The 25,253-nt window shown below is 30.6% G+C and overlaps 2 protein-coding genes across 2 annotated transcripts in view; both read left to right on the forward strand.

The window, feature by feature from the left end:
- Positions 1-6,434: 6,434 nt before the first annotated feature.
- On the forward strand, positions 6,435-19,450 carry LOC113376186 (solute carrier family 22 member 6-A-like). Its single transcript, XM_026616102.1, has 11 exons — positions 6,435-7,017; positions 9,310-9,489; positions 16,330-16,500; positions 16,573-16,677; positions 16,751-16,990; positions 18,039-18,235; positions 18,306-18,386; positions 18,451-18,615; positions 18,684-18,916; positions 18,991-19,166; positions 19,271-19,450. Exons 3-11 carry the CDS (start codon positions 16,330-16,332, stop codon positions 19,448-19,450), a joined length of 1,548 nt encoding a protein of 515 aa, XP_026471887.1. The 5' UTR covers positions 6,435-7,017; positions 9,310-9,489.
- Positions 19,451-23,037: 3,587 nt separating this feature from the next.
- Positions 23,038-25,253, forward strand: part of LOC113376187 (dual specificity tyrosine-phosphorylation-regulated kinase 2-like) — a 22,239-nt gene continuing 20,023 nt past the window's right edge. Inside the window, exon 1 of the mRNA XM_026616104.1 lies at positions 23,038-24,479. Within this exon, the coding sequence (XP_026471889.1) occupies positions 23,580-24,479 (900 nt within the window). The 5' untranslated portion in view covers positions 23,038-23,579. The remainder of the gene's footprint in view (positions 24,480-25,253) is intronic.

Genomic DNA, 25,253 nt, shown 5'->3' on the forward strand with positions numbered 1-25,253 from the left:
TCCACGTATAAATTTTTCAAAAACGTAAAAATTTACTCAACTCAAATTGGCTTTTATTTTAAATGGAGAATTTGTAAGAAAAATAAAGTTCTAGAATGAGATGTGTTTGGTTTTATCTTTAATGTCTTATATATAATTTCAAAATATCAATTATTATCAATTATCGAATATCAAATATCAAATTGGTGGACATACCATCAGACGTGCGACTTCATCTCTGTTTTCATAAATATGATATTGCTTTTCTCAGAAAGCAAATATATATATTTAAAAAAAGACGAAGCAAAATGTCATGAGATTTCTGTGAAGCTCTATATTTTATTCACAACTTACATATTTAATGCATGTTTGTTTTGCCAAACTCCTATTGGATTTTTGTATAAAATGAAGTACATATAGAGAAACTTTGCAAAAAAAAGATATGAAGTTTTACAATGAGGCGTTTTTATCGAGCTTGGGCCTGGTCGGGGTTCCAGAAATTGAAAACACTTATTATCAGTTATTACGTAATACGATTTCATATAATAAGTGAATAATGTGTGAACTCTAGATAACACAATTCACAGGACAGTAATATAGTAAATAATGCAACGGAATGTGACTTTAAATTTTTAGAAATCAAATTTTTTAATAAACGTTTATCCAATGATTATTCTAGTGGTTTCTAACCTTTGCTCTAATAAAAAAAATTGTTTAACGTAACATAGCGTTGCCATGACGATGCTCCTTTCTTTATATAAATTAGAAGTAAAAACTGTCAAAATGCTATGAATTTTCTGTGCATTCATGCGTTTTAGATTTTTAAACCAAGCCTAGAAAACGCACAAATATAAAAAAGGAATGTTATCATAACTGCATCTTTGTGATGTGTCATGACAACACATACATGAAGTTAGGTTTTATTTGTGAAACGCTTGATTGCACAGCAAATACATAGCATTGTGATAATTTTTACTACCAATGTATATGAAAAAGAGCATAACATAGCGTTGCCATTACGACTCTATGTTACGGACTATTTTATCAGAGAATTGGCTCCTCTATATCAATAATACTGGATTTTCTGGTTATACAGATGTTTCTTCACTATCAACTTTGATGTTAGTTGTTACACAAGATTTTATTATTACACAAAATTTGTGAAAATATTACCTTTTTCATTATAAAAATATGAAACTATTAAGTGCGTACATACACCACTTGGTACTGATAAAAAACGCAATTAAAAATGTATGCTCGTACGTATTTTAGACTTGACAATGACCCGTTGATTTTATTATGAACATGTAGATTAGACATCTAGAATATATAATGCATGTATTATATGTTAGATAGATAGTCTTGTATATATATATATATATATATATATATATATATAATTGTATGGCCGTCAGTCTCTCGAACTGCTTCGCTTTCTATGAAGGTTAAACAATGAGGTTAATCAAAGATAATATCAAAATCAATTGATAAAAACGCAACAAGTATAATGAATTTGTTTTATTATAGAAATCATTTGAGATTTTATCTATTTGTAAACAACATATTAATAATAATATATAGTAAAACTCCGAGTTAACGCCTTTCATGCGAGTAAGTCTATTATGCGGGATATAAACAATAGGGCAGAAACCGGCATACAGTAGTGTATTATGCGAGAAATCGTGTTGAGCATGATTGTCTTAACGAGGTTTTACTGTTAATTATTATATGCCTCACTATTTGCCTGTTACAACTATTTTTTCGTGATCTAGAGAAGTAGTAAGTCGGACCCCAATATTTTTTAGGGCCGTCCATTAATCATGTGATCGATTTTTAAGGATTTTTGGACTTATTTCTTCACCTTGATGATACGTGGTGAAATTTAATATTACTAACCTTTCCCCACCCAACACCCATGTATTTTTAGTACCTTGAAAATATCGTAATTTTTTTTGAAAAATTTTGGACTATAAAATCAGGTAAAAAATAAATACACGTGATATCTTACTGGACTGGATCCTCTATCCCCCACGTAATATTTAGTGATGAACATCCCCTAAGTCCATTAATCACGTTATCGATTTTTTGGGAATTTTTAGATCCCCTCTCCCCTTGGTCATTTTACATTGTGATATTTAAAATTAACCTCCCTCCCCCAGCAAACATCACGTGTATTTTTAGTTACGTAAAATTTTCGAACAAATTTTTCAAATTTACGAAAAAATCGTATTTTTTTATTTAAAGAAAAAATTAGGTAAAATAAATACACATTTTGTGTTTTTTTTTGCCAAACCCATAAAAATGTAAACAAAATTGATGCACATTATTAAAATCTCTCTTAAATATCTAATAGTTGGATGTGCATATGTTTAATGATCATTTTTGACCGCCAAATGACATTTTTTTTACTATTTTCACTGAATCTCCGAAACCGCTAGACCTACCTTCCCAAAAATTTAATCAGTTCTTCATCTTATACCAGTAAACTCTTTTTTGAATTATTAAAATCGGAAGCTGCGTTCTCTTAAAAACTGAGGTACCGTTTTTGGCACTTTTTGCCCCGTATCTTCGGAACGGATCGACCTGTCTTTGCCAAAAACTAATCAACACGTCTCCTTATAAATTCGAATCGAATGGTTTTTAAATTATTGAAATCGGTTGATTCCCGAAATCGTCGACAAAATTTGTATCCACACACATACACACACACCTCCATTTTTGTAAGGTATGCCAAAATGTTCAGTAGGTTTTGAAACGTAAAGATATATGAAAATTTTCGATTTTTTATTTGCGATTACTATAACTTACTCTACGGGAAGTTAAAAATATATAATTAAAACAATGATTTTAAGTTTTTTTGAAAATATTCAATGAACTTAAATCGTGCATAAAATCACGATTCAAGACACAACATCTTAGAAAAATGTGGTTACTTTAATTTCCACGTATTTTTTAATCTAACAATAGAATTGTTTGTGACGTTTTATAAACATATATCAAAATTATCAAGTGTATATTTTATATACTTGAATTAATAAGTATTATTTATATAAGACTTTTGATTACTAACAGTATTTATTCAACAATCTAAAATCTGAGAGTCTAGAACAAACAAGGAATTAAGAACGTCTATGATTTGCTGAATTCAGGTTGATGGAATTTTGTTATAATGAGTCAGGAATTTTTAATTATGTAATAAATGATGTAATTTCGGATTGTTTTAGTAAATTTTGCAAATTCAGAAGTGATCCACTTTGAGCGATGTAATGAAGTCATAAAATGCGTTCATAATAACTCAAGGCCAAGAAGCAAAGGTTGCGCAAACATATGATTTGTTGTATCATGTATTTTAGTATCGAACGATTTGTCTATTTAAAAAGTTGGTACTTACATCAGATTTCTATAAATGTTTCCGTTGAAATTTCTTATTATTACGAGACAAATTTCTATGAGCTGTGTTTGTTATCGTACATCCTATCCTAGTATTTTACTTGAGAGAGCAACCCAGTGGTCAACCACTTTTTTATGAATAGACCATATATATGTAAATCTTGTTCGCTTATATACGTTGCAGCAATGCCCACGAAAGACGTGATGCAATTATATTTGGAATCTATAACTTCAAGTGGTCATACTGCTTGATTTCGATCTGGTCGAGGCTGGGATCGAACTCGGGATTAGTTTATGCTCGACAACGTTCTTAGCCATTACACTAGGATGGACTACCTTAATAAAATCTTCTTATATTTGGCTTCGTTAATATTAGGAAATATTTTTTATGATCATGTTTCCAACAAAAAATCAAGTAACACAAATTGGTGGCTTCCACTAAACTATCATATATTTGGGTAGAATTTTATAATTATTATTTTTTTTTGTAAGCAGGTTAATCGTAATCAGTTTTAATGAATTATTAACGATTTGAGAAATCATGGTTTATCAGAAATTATTAATCAAATTTCATTTTTTACTCATAAGACGAGTCATGTCACAAAGTCTATTGCAAAAGCGCATAAACTGTAGCGCCAGAAATTTGCTAAAAATACGATAAAATTCTGATAACAAAACTTTCATGACACAATAATATAATATTTCAGGTTATCAGCGGTTCATCATTACGTTATTATTCGGCATTAAATAATTGATATTCGTAATTTTGAATTTTATGTTCGAATATGGTAACTTGACGGATATCAGAAACATTTCGTCGGAGTTGTGAAATATGATAAAAATATAGCATAAAATATGTAAATAGGATTTAATTTGGACATACATCTCATTACTCTCTATTGTTTAAAAAGTGACAGAATGCAAAATTATTTTCAAAATGTTTGTGACTTAATGTTCAGAAAACGAGTTCTGTGAATCTTGTGTATTGTGATTTTAATAGAAAGTGGGCGAACTTTTACATTAATTTTTGTTCAATCACAATTTGGGATAACGCTATATTATTGTAAGTTTATTATTATATGGATCATGTTAGGAAAGTGTATATAAAATAAAAAGCTTTGATCTGATACAGAATATTGGAATAAAGCGAAATTATTTAAATTAGAGAATTGTGTTGTTCTTAAACATTAATATTTTTTAATGAAAATTATGAACTTTATATGTTATTCTGTAGTATATATTTTCACGTTTTTTAGTGAAAAAATTTTTGTATTGCTTATCTTATTTTCATGGAGTAGCTAATATTATTTATGATGTTTTACTGAAATCAAAAGTCTCCGTTTTTCTAGAAAAAAATTATCTTACACAATTATTTCCACCTTTCAGAATGTTCAGGCACTATTAAAACAAACAAATACATTTTTGTACAACTATATTTTTTTAATGATTTAGGAAAGAAACAATTTGCATTTTACTTTTGGAAGAAAAAGAGGTAGATTTTAGATTAAAAAATAGGGGTAAAAAAAACAACGAGTCATACCATATTTTCAAAGCAGAAAATATTTATAAATGAGAAATTGAATTAATATTTTTTTGAGAGAAATAGAAGTCACAAAGAAAGGGTTAATACCATATTTTCATAACATAGAAATTTTTTTTCAGAAAAAAGGAGGTTAAATCATAAATAATATTAGTTATTCAGAAAAGGCTTAAGCAATAAATTAGTATAATTTTTTCAGGAAAATGGGAGGATTTTAGATTAAAAAATAGGCTAAGAAGAAGGGATCATGAATTAAACAAATAATTTTTTGAGAAAACAGGAAGTTTTTAACTTCCCGTAGGGCAAGTTATAGTAATCGCAAAAAAAATCGAAAATGAAATTTTTTGCATTTCTCGACGTTTTGAAGGTTTCTGAATATTTTGGCCTACCTTAGAAAAAATGGATGTATGTGTGTGTGTGTATGTGTTTGTGCGCTTGTGTGTGTGCGTGTGTGTGTGTGCGGATACAAATTTTCGTCGACGATTTCGGGAACACCGATCAACCGATTTGAATAATTCAAAAAACATTCGATTCATATTGATAAGGAGACGTGCTGATTAGTTTTTGGCGAAGGCAGGTTTAGCCGTTCCGAAGATACGGGGTAAAAAGTGCCAGAAATGGTAACTCGGTTTTGAAGAGAACGTAGCGTCGGATTTCAATAATTTAAAAAATTTTTACTTGTATTGACAAGATGAAGATTTGATCAAATTTTCATAAAGGCAGGTCTAGCGGTTTCGGAGATCTAGTAAAAAAAGTAAAAAAAAAGCCATTTGGCGGTAAAAAATGATCATTAGACATATGCACATCAAATTATCAGATATTTTATAGTGATTTTAATAATAAGTAGAAATTTTGTTTACATTCCTATGGGTTCCGTACCAATGTTCATTCGTTAGACGGCGACGCGGCGCTTATGCGCTTTGACATTTCGTCTCTATCCAGTTAAAGCAGTACGATTGCTTTGAAAAAAAGTTCAGAACTTCCAAAGTATGTCAAAATAAAGAAAACATTTTTTTTTTCAAAAAAAAATTTTTTTTTTCGAAAAAAAGTAATTTTTTGTCAAATTTATAGTTTCTCAAAAATCATTTTTTTTAAGTATTTTTTTTTCAACCGTGTTAATCTTTTAAAAAAAATGATAATTTTTGGTACGGGAAGTTCCAGCAATTTGCCTTATGGCACGATGCCATGCGCCCCACTAGTTTAGGCCTAAAAATAGGGATCAAAAGAAGAGATCATAATTAAATTAATATTAAAAATAATATAAAAAATATAAGTGTCATTACACAAGATAGTTCCTCCATATGTAAGTATGCATTTTAATGCAAATAATCATAAGTTTGATAACCGTTATGAATTTTTTGTGGTGTCAGCTGTTCTGCATCGATCACTTCTCAGGATAGACGATGAATAACCTAAGCAAGCCGTGCCTAGTGTTAGTATTAGATAATAGAGTAAAAGCCGGCGATTGAGCCGATTTCGCTAATTCGCCCGTCTGAGCGATCGATCTAATTGGCCGCGTACGCGCGCTCGTCTCGGCGCAACGAAATAAAAAATACGGAAAGTGATTCATTACAATGTTGGCTCTAGAAATATACGCGATCCACGTGTTTAACAGCAGTTACGTACAGGACGGCTAACCGAACACCGCTCTGTCAATGGGAAGAAAATACATATTTTAAAAGTTTATATTCAGTCGACGACGACCACGACGACGACCACGACGACGACGGTGTCAGCAAAGTTCATTACGACAATTTAACATTACAAGCCGTTTGATAGATACTTTGTTATTTCGTAACTTAGCTACGTATACGCGCTTTTGTGTACGCCATCGATAATAGTAGTGAGGATCCACCATGCCGGTTTTGTGCAACCGTCGTCAGTTTTAGTTCAATCCAGCGATTCTGAAAGAGTGATTAAAAAATACTCGTGAAAAAGTGTTTAAAACAAATTTAAATCAAATATAAATACTGTTTTTGGTTTTGTGTCAGTTCCATTAAGTGTAGTGATAATTGTGTACTGATTAATTTCCTGGAAGAGATACTCATGTTTCCTGGAAAAAATCCGATTTGCTTATTTTATGTTTCATGAGACCAAATTTGGAAAAAGTATGTGTATGTTAGTTGATTGTTGATGTTTTGTCAAAAACTGCTGTACCGATTTCAAAATTTTACCATCCATTTGATTTATTTCGATAAGGACTAACGTTTAACAATTTTGCCCGACGATCAGCCGAAACGTTTTTTTGAAATTAGCAAAAAAGTGTAAAATTCTTGGTTCATGTTTTAGCCCACAATTTTGAATTGATTTTAAAAAATAAACATCTTTCGAAAGATATTAGTTGGAAATCGCGTTGATTAGTTTTTGGTAAAGGTCGGCAGAGACGTTTCTTCGAAAATAATTTTTTCGCTAAGAGAGTCCAGAGACAGATAGAACAATATATTTTAAGATTTTTCTATCATTATTAAAACAAATTGAAAATTGCGCTTCTAATAAGCTAAAAATCATCATTACTACAAATAGTTTAAATTAAACTCGTAGTGATAAATCTTGAAGCAAAATCCGGCACGCTACATGTCGTCCATGGACGACATCCGTACACACAGCAAGTCATGCGGATATCGTCCATGGATGACACCTGTTTACCCAGGTAGTCGAGGACGACATCCTTAGAGAAAGGGTTGAATGTTCAGAGTTTTTTTTTTTGACGATTTTGACGAAACTTTGTATAACGATAGGTTTTGTAGTCTGAAATAACATACTAAATTATTATAGACCTAAGATAAGCGTTTGAATTATAAAAATTCATCAAAGTTTAGAATTTCGCCGTCTGCTTAAGCGATTGTAATCAGAATCTGTGCCAAAGCACATGTACGTTCTTTGGCTTTTCGTAGGTAGCTACTGACTACAGTTGACGTCTACTCGTAAATAAAATACATTTTTCGAACACGAGATCGGTGAAATTCAGCGTGTTAAATAAATTAATACTATTATGGATATTGATTAAATTATAGTATTATTATATTAGATATTAATTAGATAGCATATGCACTTTCTTTGGCTTTTCGTAGGTAGCTACTGATTACAGTTGAATAAAAGTTCACACTTAAATAAATACATTTTTAAAAACACGAGATAGATGAAATGAAATGTGTTAAACGAATTAATACAATTACTGATATTAATTAGATAATTAGATAATTTACCGCGCTCGAGCGATTCTAATCAGAATCTGTGCCGAAACATATGTACGTTGATAGACGTTTTGTAGGTAGTTACAGATTACAGTTGAATAAAAGCTCACATTTAAATAAAATTCAACACTTCAACGATTCTAATCGGAATCGGAAGCTTATGAACGTTCTTTGGCGTTTCGTAGGTAGCTACTGACTACAGTTGACGTCTACACTTAAATAAAATACATTCTCAGAACACGAGATAGACGAAATGACATGTCTTAAATAAATTCATCAAATGTATACAATTACAGATTATTAGTATATTTGAAAGACATCATGGATTATTTTTTAGTGAAAACGAAAATTATTTTTTGAAAGAAACAGTTGAATATTTTAACTAAGGGTCCATTAATCACGTGATCGCATTTTAAGGTTTTTTGTCAACACCATCCATCCCTACTCGATGTTATGTGATGTTATTTAAAATTAACTTCCTTTCCCACCCAACATCACGTGCATTTTCAGTACCTGGAAAAAATCGTAAAATTTTTGGAATTTTTTTGAACAATTTTGGATTTAGTTATTTAGTTAAAATTAACTACAGGTGATATCTTACTTGCCTCTTATGATATTTCATGATTTCTGAATTCTTATTAATTAAGTTGGGGGGCGTCCATTAGTCACGTGATCGATTTTTTAACGATTTTTGAACCCCCCCCCCTCGCTCTTGGTAATACGTGGTCATATTCAAAATTATCCCCTCCTAGCCCAGCAAACATCACATGTATTTTTAGTTACGAAAAAAAAATCGTATTTTTTTTTTTTTTTGAAAACTATTGGATTTTTTTAAGATAATAAATCTTATATATTCAAGAAGATCAATCAAATTCATTATTAAATATTAAATTCAAGAAGATAATAAATTTAACGTGATATCTTACTATACGCCTCCTTCGTCCATGTGATATTTTGTGATTTTTTGTCAAACCCCCACCCCCCTTCCCCTAAAAACCTTACGTGATTAATGACCGCTCCCTTGATTATGTATACTGCAACTTGTCTTAAGACAACACACTACTTATACAACTAGTTTTTTAATATTGTATGAACTTTTAATTAGTCGTTCCTAATTAAGTATCGGATCAATTAAATTAGTATTTCACCCTAAATGTGTGCCATTCGATATGAGCGTTGACTCAATCCATATCGCATCGCTTCCAGGAACCAATGTGAGAGTCGGAGTTCTCCGAGCCATCGTTGGAGAAGCTCGATTTAAGCCGGCAGTCGAATTTCTTGCCGGCGACCGTTGATTTTGTCAGTGGTCGAAGTTCATTGAGTGCTGTTCGTTGTGCATCTGATACAAATCAATTAACTGGAGCCGGCTGAGGAGACATATTAAAGGTAAGTGAAATATTTAATAATTACTTATAATTTTTTCAATATATATATATATTAAAAAATATATAATTTTATTTATATACTTTTTAATTTATATAGTTTTTATAATTTTGATGTTGAGATATGTGAGATTCGGTCTTCAGGGCAATACATCAATTAAAAACTTGTATGACTTTTAAAACATTTTTATTAACATTGTGTCATCCTCAGTGAACCTTAGTTTAAAAACACAGATTAAAACTATTAATTAAAACTAATTTATAAAAAGTGGTATGGTGTAAAAACTTACATGTAATTGTAGTAATCCTAATATTTCATAATGATAATTGTTCACAAATGCACAAATTGATGTTTTGCCCTGAAGACTGAATCTCATATATATATATATATATATATATATATATATATATATATATATACTAGATCACCCGACAGACGTCCTGTACCCACGTCTACAATTTAAGTTCCAATTTTTTTAATATCCTATCCTATACTTTTTAATATTCTATTTAATGCCCTTCTATTTATGTATTATAAGCTATATACGTATTGGAAACTGCAGTTTTTTGATTAGTAAAAGAAATTCAAAAAGAATATATATAGTATCTACAGTAAAAGAACAATATCACCTTTGTTATATAATTGCTTCAATAATTTATATGATATATATGTAATAGTTCATAATTTCCATTAATGTCCTTCTATTTATGGTCTTAGCATAACCTATATACGTATTGGAAACTGCAGTTTTTTGTTCAGTATAAGAAATTCAGAAAGAATAAACATAGTATCTACAGTAAAAGAATAATATCACCTTTGTTATATAATTGCTTCAATAATTTATATGATATATATGTAATAGTCTATAATTTTTATAATCGCGTACCCTATATTAGTAGCTTTTTGGCAATCACAATTTCTAAATTACATTTTTCTTACTAATAATTTAATAAATATTATTATTTTTTAATTTTATCATTTTATTGTAAATGCTCTTACACAATTTCTGTGTAGTTGTTATATATTGTTGATCTTTTTTTTTTAATAAACTTTGTTTATTTATATATACATTATTTTCATATCTCAGTCAGACAGAGGTGCCTGGTATGAGAGATTATGAAAAACAGTTTTCATATTTTATATATACATTTCATTTGACTATTTCATGAATATAATATCTATTATAATTAAAATATCTTTATATATAACTCTTCAGTCTTCTTTGTCTTCAATTTCCTTATAGTATTTCTTTATTTTTCTTTTAAATTTTTCGTCATCATTGGTCATCTTAATATCGTTTGGCAATTCGTTATATATTTTGCTGGCACTCCATATGACATTTTCTCTCAATTACTTATTACTTCAGTTAAAATCTTAGGTGAATTATTTTGTGAAATCTAGTTCATATGGTACTGTTCAATCTAAGATCATAATGAAACAAATGAATTTTTGACACATGAAACAAAATTCTAAATCATTTTTTGAATAAGTAGAAATATTATTTTGTTTTTGAATAATTTAGTAAAAAAAATACAACATACATAAGTTTGAAAAAATTAGGTTTATCTATTTTGGACGTATTGTGTTATTTATTAATCTAAATTATATAACTTCATCTGCCAAAACATATATTGTATCTTATATTGTTTTAATTTCTGGCACATCTCAGCTGGTTTTCGGAAATAATGTTGTAGATATTACATTTTTCTTATTTATAATCATGAATATGGATATTATATACTAATATTGTTTAGGATCACTTATACTAAATTTAAATTTCAAGTGAATTGACGTTTCTGACAGATGACAGTTCTCATGTATCAGAATATTTTCAATGTCAAAAAATTATAAGCGGTTTTTTGTATTTTTTTCATGTATTTCTACAATTTAACTATATTTCAATAATTCAAACAATCCTAAAAAAATCCCTTAACAAACTTCAAAAAGATTTATCAAAATCCGAATAATCGTTTAGGAGGAGTATCCTTACTTATATATATATATATATATATATATATATATATATGTCACGTTTATCAACTTGTCAGTCATATGTGTCTGACGCTCTAAAGTTCTTCATAAGCCTTGTCACACATATATGTCTGACAAATAGACCTAAAAATTTCTTGCCTTGTCGCAAAAAAAGTTTTAATATAGGCCCATGTTTTCAGTATAATAATACTGTTTTTTCCAGGAATTTTGGCAAAAAAAATTCATTAATACCTTAAATTTTCTTGATACATTGCCCTATATTATCTAATAAAGGTACAATATCCCCTGGTGATTTTTTTCTGATATCGTGGTGATTAACATGTTAAAAAAACTTCTTTTCTTGTATTAATAATTACTATATTTTATAATAGTTCAATGGTAAATTTCAGTATATTATGTTAATTATTCTTAGTTCGAATTTACGAGTTTATTCTATAAAATTTACATATTTTTTATCCAAAGACTTCGAAGTTTGGCTTGGTCAACTCTTCGCGAAATCAAGTTTTCGGTATGCAAATAATATAACCGTTACGGATAATCATTATACTCGTTTCTTCTCAGACAGATTTATAGCAAAATTTTAAGGTGTATGAATTAGATTCCGAAGAAAAATCAAACTACATACAAATTTCTGTTATGAAATAGAAAAGTATTACTGTCGTTTAATATATTTTTTTTAAGTTCGAATATTTTTTTTATAATTTTTGAGTTGATTTGTTTGTTATATTAGGGACTTCTGATATTTTTAATATATTTAATAGATATACAATTTTGTAACTTTTCTACACTCGTTGCTTAATAAGTGCTTGATATAATTTATTATTATTAATTAAAATTACAATAAATTGAAATCTTCATCAAACTCTTTTATATGCTTACATATATTATAAATTAACAAATTCCAAGTGCAAGGATGTAGTGCAAAATTTAACCCTGACATTCGGAGATTATAATTGCGAATTATAATTTGCCTAATTATTATACAAATGTTTTTTAACTCATTTCATACAAATATCTAATCATTAAAATACAAATATATTATAATCGTTTAATATATTTTTTATAATAGTTGATTTGTTCATGCATTTGGTAGCGCAATTCTTAAATTCAGGATGTTGATATTATAGATATACACTGTTGTAACTTTTCTACATTCGCTGAAATTTTACTGTAAAATTAACAAAATTAATTAAAACTGAAATTAATTAAAATTTTTATTCAAAACTTTTGTAGGCTTTTATCTTATCACATATTATATTATATATAACACTTTTCATGTATGAAGCTTAACCTAAAGCTTAAAATTTTAACGAATATGAATAAGATTCTAACGAAAAATTGAATTTATTGCATGTAATGTCGGATACTTTTTACTTCATACAAATATTCATTCGTTGAAATACAAATATATTACAGTTGATTAATATATTTTTTTATATAAGTTGTTTTGTGTATGCATTTGATCCTACAACTACTCTATTACTATTAAGTTTTTTTTAGAAAAATATTATATATATGCAGTTTTGTAACTTTTGTTCAATTGCTGCTTGCTAACTTCTTAATATAATTTATTCAAACTAGTAGTGCGTGGCATCGTGCCTTAAGGCAAATTTCTGGAACTTTCCTTACCGCAATTCAAAATTTTTGATCCCTTAAGTCAAAAATATCGAGGACATTTGTTTTAACTATATTTTTGAACGTTAAACTTTATTAATCTTGGTATGGAATTCGTAGAATTAGAAACAAAATTCGCACCTATTATTAAAATCTCTGATCTACTGGTTCTCCGAAACGGTTGGACTTGCCTTTACAGTAAACTAATCAGCAGATCTCCCCATCCATATGCATCCAATATTTTTTTAATTGATCCGTATTTGCAAAATCGTCGACAAAAATTTGTATCAGCACTTACATACGCACACATTCATACTTCATTTTTTCTAAGGTGTGCCAAAATTTTAAAAAAGCCTTTAAAACGTAATTTATTTTCGATTTTTTTGCGATTTCTATAACTTTCCCTACGGAAAATTAATAATTAAAATTATAATAAATTAAAATCGTTATCAACAATTTTTATAGTTTTTGTTATTTTTTATTTCAAAACATTTCTTTAACAAATTTTACCTGAAAGGATGTAGTATATTGTGCAAAGCTTAGCCCTGACATTTTTATTAAATCAATACACATACATTTATTACCTAAAATATATGCAAAGCTGTATTTGACTTGCTTGTTCCTCATCAATAACATTTTCATTTTTATATATAATAATCACTACGATATTATCAGAAAAAAAAATTGGATGGCCCATGGTAACTTTGTTTTCATAAATTTAGTTAAAAATACATTAAGGAAACTTAATGTACCAAAGAAAAAATATTGCCGTAATTCCTAGAAAAACACTATTTTTATGTCGCACATATATGACTGGCATGACCCTATATTAAAACTTTTTTAATGAATTGAATTCCAATTTTCAATTTAATTTCATGAATTGAAATTCAATTTTCAATTAATGTTCATGAATTGAATTTCAATTCAATGCACTTAAATCTATTAATCAATTATCAATATTTATAATTCGGCCGATTGTTCGATATCGATGGTCCACAATAGAAGAGAGAACAATAACGTAATATTTATAAAATATTTAAGAGTATAATTAGGATTGTAATTTTCCATTAAATAATAGTTTAAAAATACCGTTGCACAAACATCCTCAGAATAATGATGCAATCTGATAAATATTTCTGACTCTCAAAATGTAAACATTTTAGTTGACCATTACCATTGTGTTGGAGTTATCTTTAAATAAATATGTTACGCGACATAATCAATACTCTATCAATTGCGTATCTGAGGCAATCATTTGGGTGACGTACGAATTCAAGATTCGCGGTTGCAAGTTCAAATTGGATGATTTATTGACGGAATAACATTTGTTGCACACACTGTAACTTATTTCAAATCACACTAGATGTTTTATTTATTCATAATATTTTAACTTATAAAAAACCATTTTCTAGGTGGGATATGGGATTTGACCAAAAAGTCAGGAAGTATCACAAGGGGAAGGGGGATCTAGTAAGATATCACGTGTATTTATTTTTTACCTAAAATTAAAAAAAAATCTAAAATGTTTCAAAAATTTTACGATTGTTTGCAAGTACTTAAAATACAATCAAATCATACTAGATGTTTTATTTATTTAAAATATTTATTTAAACTTGTAAAAGTCTGTCTTCTAGGAGGGAAGGGATTTGACCAAAAATCAGGAAATATCACAAAGGGAAGGGAGGTCCAGTAAGATATCACGTGTGTTTATTTTTTACCTAAATTTAAAAAAAATGAAAAACTTTAAAAGTACTAAAAATACACGTGACGTTAGGTGAGGATGGGCGGTTTAATTTTAAATATCACCACAGACAGGGATCCAAAAACTCATAAAAATCGATCATATGAATAATGGATATAATTAATGGCTTCTAAGTACTCTTGAATTATGAAAATCAAAATTTGTGTTAATAAAACACTCACTAAAAATCAAGGTATACCAAAAATTATAATTAAAAATACATCGAGCTTTATTTGTTTTACGAGCTTCGAGTCTTTTACTTCAAAAAAATTAAATCAAAAATAATACTTGAGGAAAACTTTATATACATTGAGCAGCAATCGAAACTAACAAGAAGACCCTCAGGTTTACTCTTCTGGGATTTTGATTAAACTTCCCATGGTGATAGAGTTCATAGCCAAGATGAATTCTTTAAAATATTGTAGTTCTATGAGAAGTGGTTTAATTATGAAAATTAATGCAAGTTTTTTTAAAATCAATTGTAGAATACTATAAACTCTTGATACTTGATACTCCTTAACTACGCGACTTTTTAGAAGGCAACAAAATAGCTACCTTTTCTATTTTTTGCGGTGATTTTTTTTATTAGAAGGCAACCCATTGGTTCTATAATCTCTTGATACTTTTCTTCAACTATATGACTTGGTTATCCTTTCTGTTTGTGGTGGTTTATTATATGTCATGATTTTTTTAGGCAAGTCAGTGGTTGTCTTTTTGCTAATATAGCTATGATATATTTTAACTTATTGCAGCAATACCGAAAAGGTACATTGTAACTTGAAAACATATTCTGATCTTTATTTTCCTTTTTGTGCAGAGAATATTATTAGATCACTAATTGTGTCCTTTTGTTTTAGTTATACAATTACTATGAAGTTCAAAAAATGTGAAAGCCTTAATAAAATTATTGAATTTAACACGTTGATCGCCATGTTAGTCATATGTATCTGATACTAATATGTTTTCCAGGAACCATATCAGACATACGCGATTTTGTTTTTTTGAAATTTTTTGACACATTAAGTTTTCTTGATAAATTTCTAACTAAATTATCTGATTTAAGTTACCATGGCCCATGGGAAATTTTGCTAATATTATCGTGGCAATTAACGTGTTAACATTTTCAAATTATCCCAAATTAATGAGTTCGTTCAATTGTGGAGAATGAAATTCAAATGAACTCGTATTACGTATTAGATAAATACAATAATTTTATCACAGATTATAGATTAGTAGTGTTTACTTCGTTATCATGAAATTTTATATAATCAAGATTTTACAAATTTTTATTTTGTATAACTAATTGTGCAGTTATTAATATAGTATTGTTACAATATTAAACATACGTTTAAAAATACTTTTTTTTAAATTTATGTTGGCACAGTTTTGCTCTACATTTCATATGACAAATTGGAACAGTTTTTTAACATATAATTTTTTCATTAAATTGTTGTCATTTTTTTAACAAAATAAATTAATTCTATTATTTCAATCAGATGAAGAATAGTGATTTGAATGGTACACGGCAACGAGTGAGGGCCATAGTTGAAACTACAGGAAGATATCAAGTTATCCTATGCATTTTGTTAAGTATTCACAGTGCAATAGTTGCATTTAACCACACAGAACCAGCTTTTCTCAATTACGAACCGGCTTTTCGTTGCAAGGTAATTTTTATTGTATATTCAAGGAACAAAGAACCAACTATTGTTTATTAAAAACTTTGGTATGAAATTTAGGACAATGACACGATTAAAGAATACATTGGATGCGCGTCTTTACAAAATGGTACGTGCCACACAGGATTCGAATTTGCCGAAGATGAAAGAACCATCATCACTGACGTAAGATAATAGACACATTTTTAAAAATTAATTATTTCGTTTGAATAATAATATAGTGATAATTTAATTCCAGTTTTCCCTGGTTTGCTCTCGAAGGTACCTCGCCGCGCTTGCCACAGTTTTGTACTTCGGTGGTGTGACCATAGGAGCTTTAGTTTTTGGGCCCTTGGCAGATCGATTGGGTCGCCGAAAAGTAACCCTAATTTGCCTATACACTCAAGCTGCTTTAGGAATAATTCAAGGATTGTTGGGGTCCTACGCGGGTTTTGCAGTCTTTGCGGCTCTTCGCATGATGCAAGGAGCTTTTGTTCAGGTTTGTTCGTGAATCGAAATTAGTATTAGAATTTCATTATGTTAAAAAAAATTAACATATAGTTACGAAAAAATGTCCCGGACAATCTTTGTCAACAACGAATCAGCACAATTCCCAAATGATATCTTTCGAACTGTTTTTCAACTTTCAAAATCGGTTCAAGATTTTTCTGAAAACGTGGACGTAATATTTAGCACTACTGAAAGACCATCTCGCAAACATAATCAAAGCTTCTCCCTATCGAGTCACATAGAATGGCTTTTAATATTTTGAAATCGATGAAGCCGTTTTTGAGAAAACAGCGATATACTTTTCTTCAAATTTGATCTCAATTGTTTTGGAATGACTTAAGGGAAAAGCCTGCTTTAGAGGCTTCAAAAAATCGCTTTTTTGAGGAATTTTTAAGAAAGGAATTAAATATTTAATTGAAACGAAATCCTCAGGCTTAAATGTTTATCAAAATATATGTCATAATATGCCGGGTACAAGCATTTCGCCGATGCGCCAAGAGCGTGCAAGTGTCATTTGGTGGAGAAGATGCGGGTCACAATTACCATCCGTAACAAAAAATTCAAAACGAATATATATTTTCAATAGTATAGATTTTAGTTGAACCTAAAAATCCTGAAGAAAATGTTGATATTTTTGCAAAAAAATCGATTTTTTAAGCCTCTCAAGTAGGCTTTCCCCTTAAGCGTCGAGAAAACATAAAATTGGCTAATCCGAAGTTAAGAATATGATGTTGTTTGAATATTGATAATATGAATTTGCATTTTGAATTGAATAATGTCTTGAAATTCTTCTGACGATCAGAAATCTTTGTAATATCCACTACGTGAATTTAGAAAATAGCAAAAATTAAAAAGCGAGGAAGGAACTGTCGAAGAAAATTAGCTTAGTTCGGAAGATTGGAATTAGCAGCATAGTAAGAAATAACGTAGAGAACCTCCAAAATATTAGGCTTCTAAAAACTTGATGATTGGGCTGTGGAAGTTGGCATCTTAGGGTTAATTTGCGATGACTATATTCCATTCAATTATCTTTTTAGGGTCTGCAAAGTTCGACGTTCACTTTGCTATTGGAGCTTTTCCCTGTGCGCCATCGGACAGCAGTGGCCGTAATTTGGGAAATATTTTGGGCAGGAGGTTGTGCCTTCATGGCATCCGTTGCATGGATTCTAGCAGATTGGCGTTATTTGCAAATTGTTCTCGCATTACCAGCGATAGTTAGTGTAATATACAGTTGGTAAGCAATCGCCAACGTTACTGTAATCTTTTTACCTATTCCTAGTTCTAACCACTACATTTTTTATCAGGAATATACCAGAATCCGCACTATGGCTAACAACGATTGGGAAATACAGATCTGCTCATCAAGTCTGCGATAGAATAATGAGGTATTTTTGTAACAGAATGCATGTTTATCTGAAATATCGAATTACCGTACATTTTATTATTTAGATTTAATGGAACGAAGCAAGACATGAATCGTAATGGCACAACATGCCAATCAGAGCAATTAGTAGAGAATGTTGTTTCGGATCCGGTTGTTGAAAAAATTGGATTAATTGGCATCTTCAAAAATTCATTATTGCGAAAGCATGCGCTGGTTATGACTATGGTTTGGTAAATATAATTTGTATATTATCTTTTTATTCATTTATGACAATCTATACTAAAATTTTAATAAACAGGTTCAGTGTAACTTTATGCTACTATGGAACTGTATTTTATCTTCCAAAATTGGATGGACAACGACACGTAAATTTCCTCATAGGGGCTTTCATAGAAGTCGTGGCATATTTACTCGCTTTTTGGGCTCTTTCCAAATTTGGTAGACGATGGCCCACTGCCTTATATCAGATATTGTGCGGAGCTATCTGCGCCACAGTCGCAGGGATCACGTTTTATACTGGTCATCATCAAGGTACGACTGGCAGGCGTAAGACTTTTTTTGTAAATAAACAATATGGATTTATATAATTATTTAAATCATTTCAGGGATGTTGATAATTGGTTTGATTTTGGCTGGTAAAGGAATTGCAGTATCATGTTTTTGTTGTATGTTCCTTTATACAAGTGAACTGTTTCCAACAAGCGTGCGCGGAGCAGCTCTTGGCTTATGCGGTTTTTGGTCGCGAATTGGAGGATTACTTTCTCCTTTGCTGCTTGTTTTGGTTGGTATAAAGTTCTATTTTTGAAACCAATACAAGGAACCACATTTTTATTATTATTTGTTATATTTTTAAATAATTTTGTTCCTAATTTATCTCTTTTTCAGGGCGAGATCACCGATCGATCAGTGCCTTTAATGTGTTTGGGCGCGTTGGCCCTTGTGACAGGTTTCATCTCTTTAGCTTTGCCAGATACAAATAATACAACTTTACCTGACACAATTGCCGAAGCACAAACTGCATATAAAAAATCTTTTCCGAAGTCGCAGGAAAATACACATGTGTAACTTCTAATAATCAAGAAGTAGGCTACTGCCATAAAGTTTAGAATTTAGGTAAAAATATTAAGCAAGAAATTAGTATTAAAGAGTTAGGATACTAAGCTATTTTTTGATAATACTTTGGGTATATGAGAATATTCAAAGATTAAATGAATTTTTGTACTTAAGTACGTGATATTTGTATCGGATTATATATTTGACAAGAAAGGACATCAGCGTGTAAAAGACCAAAGTGAAGATAAAATGTGCGCTGATATTTTAATACGCGTCGATTTATCAAAACGCATTTATTATATTATCTATTAAGTTTTATGGAACCATGAAATTGCGATTCAGTATTAAAAATTAATATAAAATACCTATCCATCTAAAACATTTATTTTACTACAAGGCTGATTTTATTAAGCATATCATATACGTAATTTATTATTTTGATAATGCGATTTTAAGGGTTAGGTTGTTGTATAATTTGTACTATATATTTTCCCATGATAGAGGAAAGAGAATGTTTATAAAAATAAATAGTTCGTAGAGAGAGTGATTTATTATGCGGAGGAATTAATGTGAACGAACTTGTTCAACGTGATTTTCAAATATCATATATTTTGTTCATAATATAGTTAACACTATTACTATAATTAATAAGCTGTATTTTAGGCCATTAATGAAACATGAAATACATTTTTTGAATATTTATCTATATACCACATTCCAGTAAAATAAATTAGTTTTGTACTATCTATGATCTGATGAAAGATATTTTATCAATTAACTTGTTAGCTCAAAAATCATTTTATATTTATAATGAAATTAATTATAGTCTTATTATGAAATATAAAATTTATAATTGATTTCGTTGTTGATTTGATTCTATAAAGTAAAGACCAGATTATTATATAAAAACAAATGTGAGAAGTTCAGGTGTTGCGGTAACCTGATTTGCTAATTTACCTTTCACGTCATTCTGAATCGAATGAGACCGAATTTGGAAAAAGGATGCGTGTGTGTGTTTGTGAGCCGATTTTTATCTGTAGTCGTTTTCTTAAAAACGGCTGGACCAATTTAAAAAATTGAAAAACCATTCGATGTAGCTCGATAACGACTGCGATTGTAAAATGTTTCGTCCACATTTTAGCCTACAATTTTGAATCGATTTTAAAAGTTCAGAAACTGTTCGAAAGATATTGATTGGGAATTGCGTTGATTAGTGTTTGGTAAAAATCGGCTGGGCCGTTTCTTCGTAATTCAATGTTGAAATAATTTGTTGACGATTTTCTTAAACTTGAATAACCATATATTTTATAGTATGAAATAACATAATAAAATATTACAGGCCCACGATAAGCGATTGAATTATGAAAATTAATCAAAGTTTTGAATTTCGCAGCAAGCTTGAGCGATTCTAATCAGAATCTATACCGAATCATATGTGTGGTGTTTTGTAGGAAACTACTGATTGTAGTTAACATTCACTCTTGAATAAAATACATTTGAAATAAGTTAATTTAATATATACCATTGAACTGAAAATTTTAGTATACCTCAGAAAAAATGGATGTATGTGTGTGTTTTGTGTGTCCGAATTTTTTCGTTCACGTTTTCGAGCGCACGGATCAACCTATTTGAATGGTTTCAAAAACATTCGATTCCTATTGATAGGAAGATGTGCTGATTAGTTTTTGGCAAAGGCAGGTCCAGCCGTTACGGAGATACGGAGCAAAGAGTGCAGAAAATACAAGTCGAGTTTTTGAGAGAACGGAGTATCCGATGTGAATGATCTAAAAAACATTCAATTTGCAATGATTGGGAGAAGTGGTGATTAGGTTTTGGCAAATACACGTCGAGCCATTTTGAAGATACCAAGCTAAATGTACAAAAAATTACAGTTTTTGAGAGAAATAAGCAACCGATTTGCATAATTCAAAAAACTTTCTGCTTGTGTTGACGAAACAATTACTTTTGAAAAAAAAAAATATAAATTTTAATTTTTTTTCAAGATTTTTTTTTGTGTATCAAAAATAATTTAGATTTCAATTTTAATTCTGGTTAAAGTTCTTAAGCTCACTCATATATTTTAAGTGAACAATTTTAATTTTGTAATTCAGTTTATATAATTCTTATAAATATTAGACGATATTACAGAGTTTATAATAATCTATTTGAAAACATTTAATATTCCTCGAACATTTTGTTACGGTACGGGAAGTTCCAGCAATTTGCCTTAAGGCACGATGCCATACACCACTAGTTTCAGTATTGAATTAAAACTAAAATTAACTGTTACTAATAAATTAAGTTTTCTATAGAGAGGTAATCCTAGTGCTTAAAGTGACCATTTCGGATCAACCTCTCTAATGGTTGCGCAAACCTGGGCAGCCCTCAGTGCACGTGTTAAATTCGTCTCACATTTGTTAACTTCCCGTAGGTTATAGTAATAAGATGTTATAGTTATAGTAATCGAAAATGAAAATTTTTGCATTTCTCGACGTTTCAAAGGTTTCTGAATATTTTGGCATACCTTAGAAAAAATGGATGTATGTGTGTGTGTGTGTGTGTGTGTGTGTGTGCGTGCGTGTATGTATGTGTGTGCGGATACAAATTTTCGTCGACGATTTCGGGAACACGGATGAAGCAATTTGAATAATTCAAAAAACATTCGATTCTTATTGATAAGGAGACGTGCTGATTAGTTTTTGGCGGAGGCAGGTCTAGCCGTTCCGAAGATATGGGGCAAAAAGTGCCAAAAACGGTACCTCAGTTTTTAAGAGAACGGAGCGTTCGATTTTAATAATTCAAAAAACATTTTACTTGTATTGACAAGGTGAAGAACCGATCAAATTTTCATGAAGGCAGGTCTAGTGGTTTCGGAGATCTAAAGAAAAAAGTAAAAAAAATGCCATTTGGCGGTCAAAAATGATCATTAGACATATGCACATCAAATTATCAGATATTTTATAGAGATTTTAACAATAAGTATAAATTTTGTTTACATTGCTATGGGTTCCGTACCAATGTTTATCCGTTAGATAGCGACGCGGCGCTTACGCGCTTTATATTTTGTCTTCTTGCAGTTAAGGCAGTACGATTGCTTTGAAAAAAAGTTTAGATCTTCCAAAATATGTCACAATAAAGAAAACATTTTTTTTTCAAAAAAAAAAAAAAAATTTTTTAAAAAAAATTTTTTTTTTCGAAAAAAAAATTTTTTTTCAAAAAAAAAAGTAATTTTTTGTCCAATTTATAGTTTCTCAAAAATCTTATTTTTTCGAAGTAAAAATTTTTCAAAATTGTTAATCGTTTTTTTTAAAAAAAATAATATTTTAGTACGGGAAGTTCCTGCAATTTGCCTTAAGGCACGATGCCTTAATTGCCTTAAGACAGAATTCCACTTACAGCTAGTTTTGTTATGATTTCGTTTGTGTTCGGGCCTTCGCACTCGCACCCAGAGCAACCGTAAGCGTGCGTTCGGCGACGTAGCTCGGGATGAGCTCCCCGCACGGCTGCGCCCTCTGCGGTTACAGAGACATCTCTCTCGTGTCGAATTCACTAGCGAGAGACTTGTAGCGAATTAATCATGGCCGTCAAATAACCATTAATTCTTGGCTGGAGATAAATTTGATTGACTGAAAAGAATGCTAGATGTTTTTACGTTTAAGTCGTCTTATCAAACATAACACATCCACTCTTATTTAGTTCTACAAGTGTTCTTTTCCATACGAAAACGACTGAACTAGTCATGCATTTTACATACGTGCTTGTGATACGACAGAACATTTTCGACGATGCCAATTTTTAAATATTTGTGACTTAAAATCATCGATTCTGTATTAGGCTTAATAGATGAAGACATAACCGACAGTGCGATACGTGTTGGTTTAGTGAAGAATGGTGTAAATGTGATTTTTAATTCAACAAAAAACTCTCAAGTGATTTGCTTTGTGTCATCGGGAAACAAAGGGTTTTGAGCAGTCTGTCGTCGCACAGGTTCATTATTTTTAACATGTCTCAGTGTGTTTACATGTCATTTTTCTGTTGAAATGTGTCGTCAGTTCCATGTTTTCTAATCAAGTCAATGTGATGGTGAAATGTGCAAAAAATCTTTCACCTCCGCTAGCGATTGCTAGTGCTCCATGGGGCGATGTATCATCAATCGAGTGATGTTGTCTGTCGCGATAAGCCGACGTCGGGCTTGTCTTCTGGCAATACTGTTACGAAATTATATTCTTATTACGCCACTGAAACATTGCCGAAATTGAAGAAAACGGCCAAGAAACAGAGCCCCCCTATGAATAGCTCGGCGAACAGCGGCGCTGCGAGCAGCACGCCCGCTCTGCCCATTACAACGGGGAGCAGCGAGGCTGGCAGCTCCCAGAGCAACAGTCAGGAGAAGCCCAAGACCACTGTGGCAGCCCCTGAACAAGTCATGCTGTTGTATATGAGCAAGCTCACTCCTTACGAGCACCACGAGATATTCTCTTACCCACAAATTTATTTCATTGGGGCGAATGCTAAGAAAAGAGCAGGCAGACCTGGTGTCAGTCTATCTGAATTCGACAATGAACAAGGATCTTATATTCATATCCCGCATGATCATGTTGCTTACCGGTATGAAGTACTCAAAGTCATCGGGAAAGGTAGCTTTGGCCAGGTTGTTAAAGCTTACGATCATAAAACCCATGAGCATGTTGCTTTAAAAATGGTTCGAAATGAAAAGCGATTTCACAGGCAAGCCCAGGAAGAAATTCGCATTCTTCAGCATCTGAGGAAACAAGATAAAGATAACACTATGAACATTATCCATATGTTTGATTTTTTTACTTTCCGAAACCATATGTGCATAACATTTGAGCTCCTTTCTATTAATTTGTATGAACTGATAAAGAAGAATAAATTTCAAGGTTTTAGCTTGCAGCTGGTGCGAAAATTTTCTCATTCGTTACTGCAATGCTTAGATGCCCTGCACAATAATAAAATAATACATTGTGATATGAAGCCAGAAAATGTTCTCTTGAAGCAACAAGGTCGATCTGGTATAAAGGTGAATATTTTTAATTGAATCAAACTTGTAATAAACAAAAATTTAACTTAAGGGGGTCTTCCTATGTGACGGCCGGTTTTTTAGGGATATTTTAGGAGTTTTTTTCTACGACCAGTAAATATTTAGAGCTTCAAGTTTTTTATCATTTATTAACACATATTTGGACAGTATAAATATAACATTTCAGCTAAAAATATTCAGTCAAACTAGAGTTACAGCGCTCTGAACACCCCCGCCTCGAAAAAAAGAGCTCCCACTTCCTCCATGATTCCGGCTGATCGGCTTATCTGAAAAAAAAATAAACGGCGTTTTAATTTGTAGGCTTAAAAGCACGGAATGACCTATAATCAAATGAGTATAAAAATAATTGATTTTTGATAGACATTTGAAATAGAAGTTGCAAATTAGGCGGTTTTTTTTTTGTTTTTTGCTATAAAAAAATCGAAGTTTTAAAAAATTTTTCATTCATTCCATGCGTTTAAATATATTGAGTGTGCCCTGTAAATTTCAAGTAATTCGGTCCAGCCGTTTCTGAGATACAATGGAGGAAAGTTTGAAAAACACAGTTTTGAGAAAAACGCGTTTAAAGTTCTAACTGCCAACTCAGCGCTCCGAACCGCTCTTTCTTTTACCTGCTGTATCTTTAAAACGACTTCGAATTTTCTAAAATCGCTTTACTACCGTATTCTAGACATGTTAAGGTAGCAATTTATGAAAAAAAATCGATTTTTTCAACCCATCACATAGGAAGACCCCCTTAAGTTAGGTTACTAA

The sequence above is a fragment of the Ctenocephalides felis genome, unplaced genomic scaffold (genome assembly GCF_003426905.1).
Source record: "Ctenocephalides felis isolate EL2017-DRISC unplaced genomic scaffold, ASM342690v1 CF-g0.4_SCAFFOLD_01886, whole genome shotgun sequence".
NCBI lineage: Eukaryota > Metazoa > Arthropoda > Insecta > Siphonaptera > Pulicidae > Ctenocephalides > Ctenocephalides felis.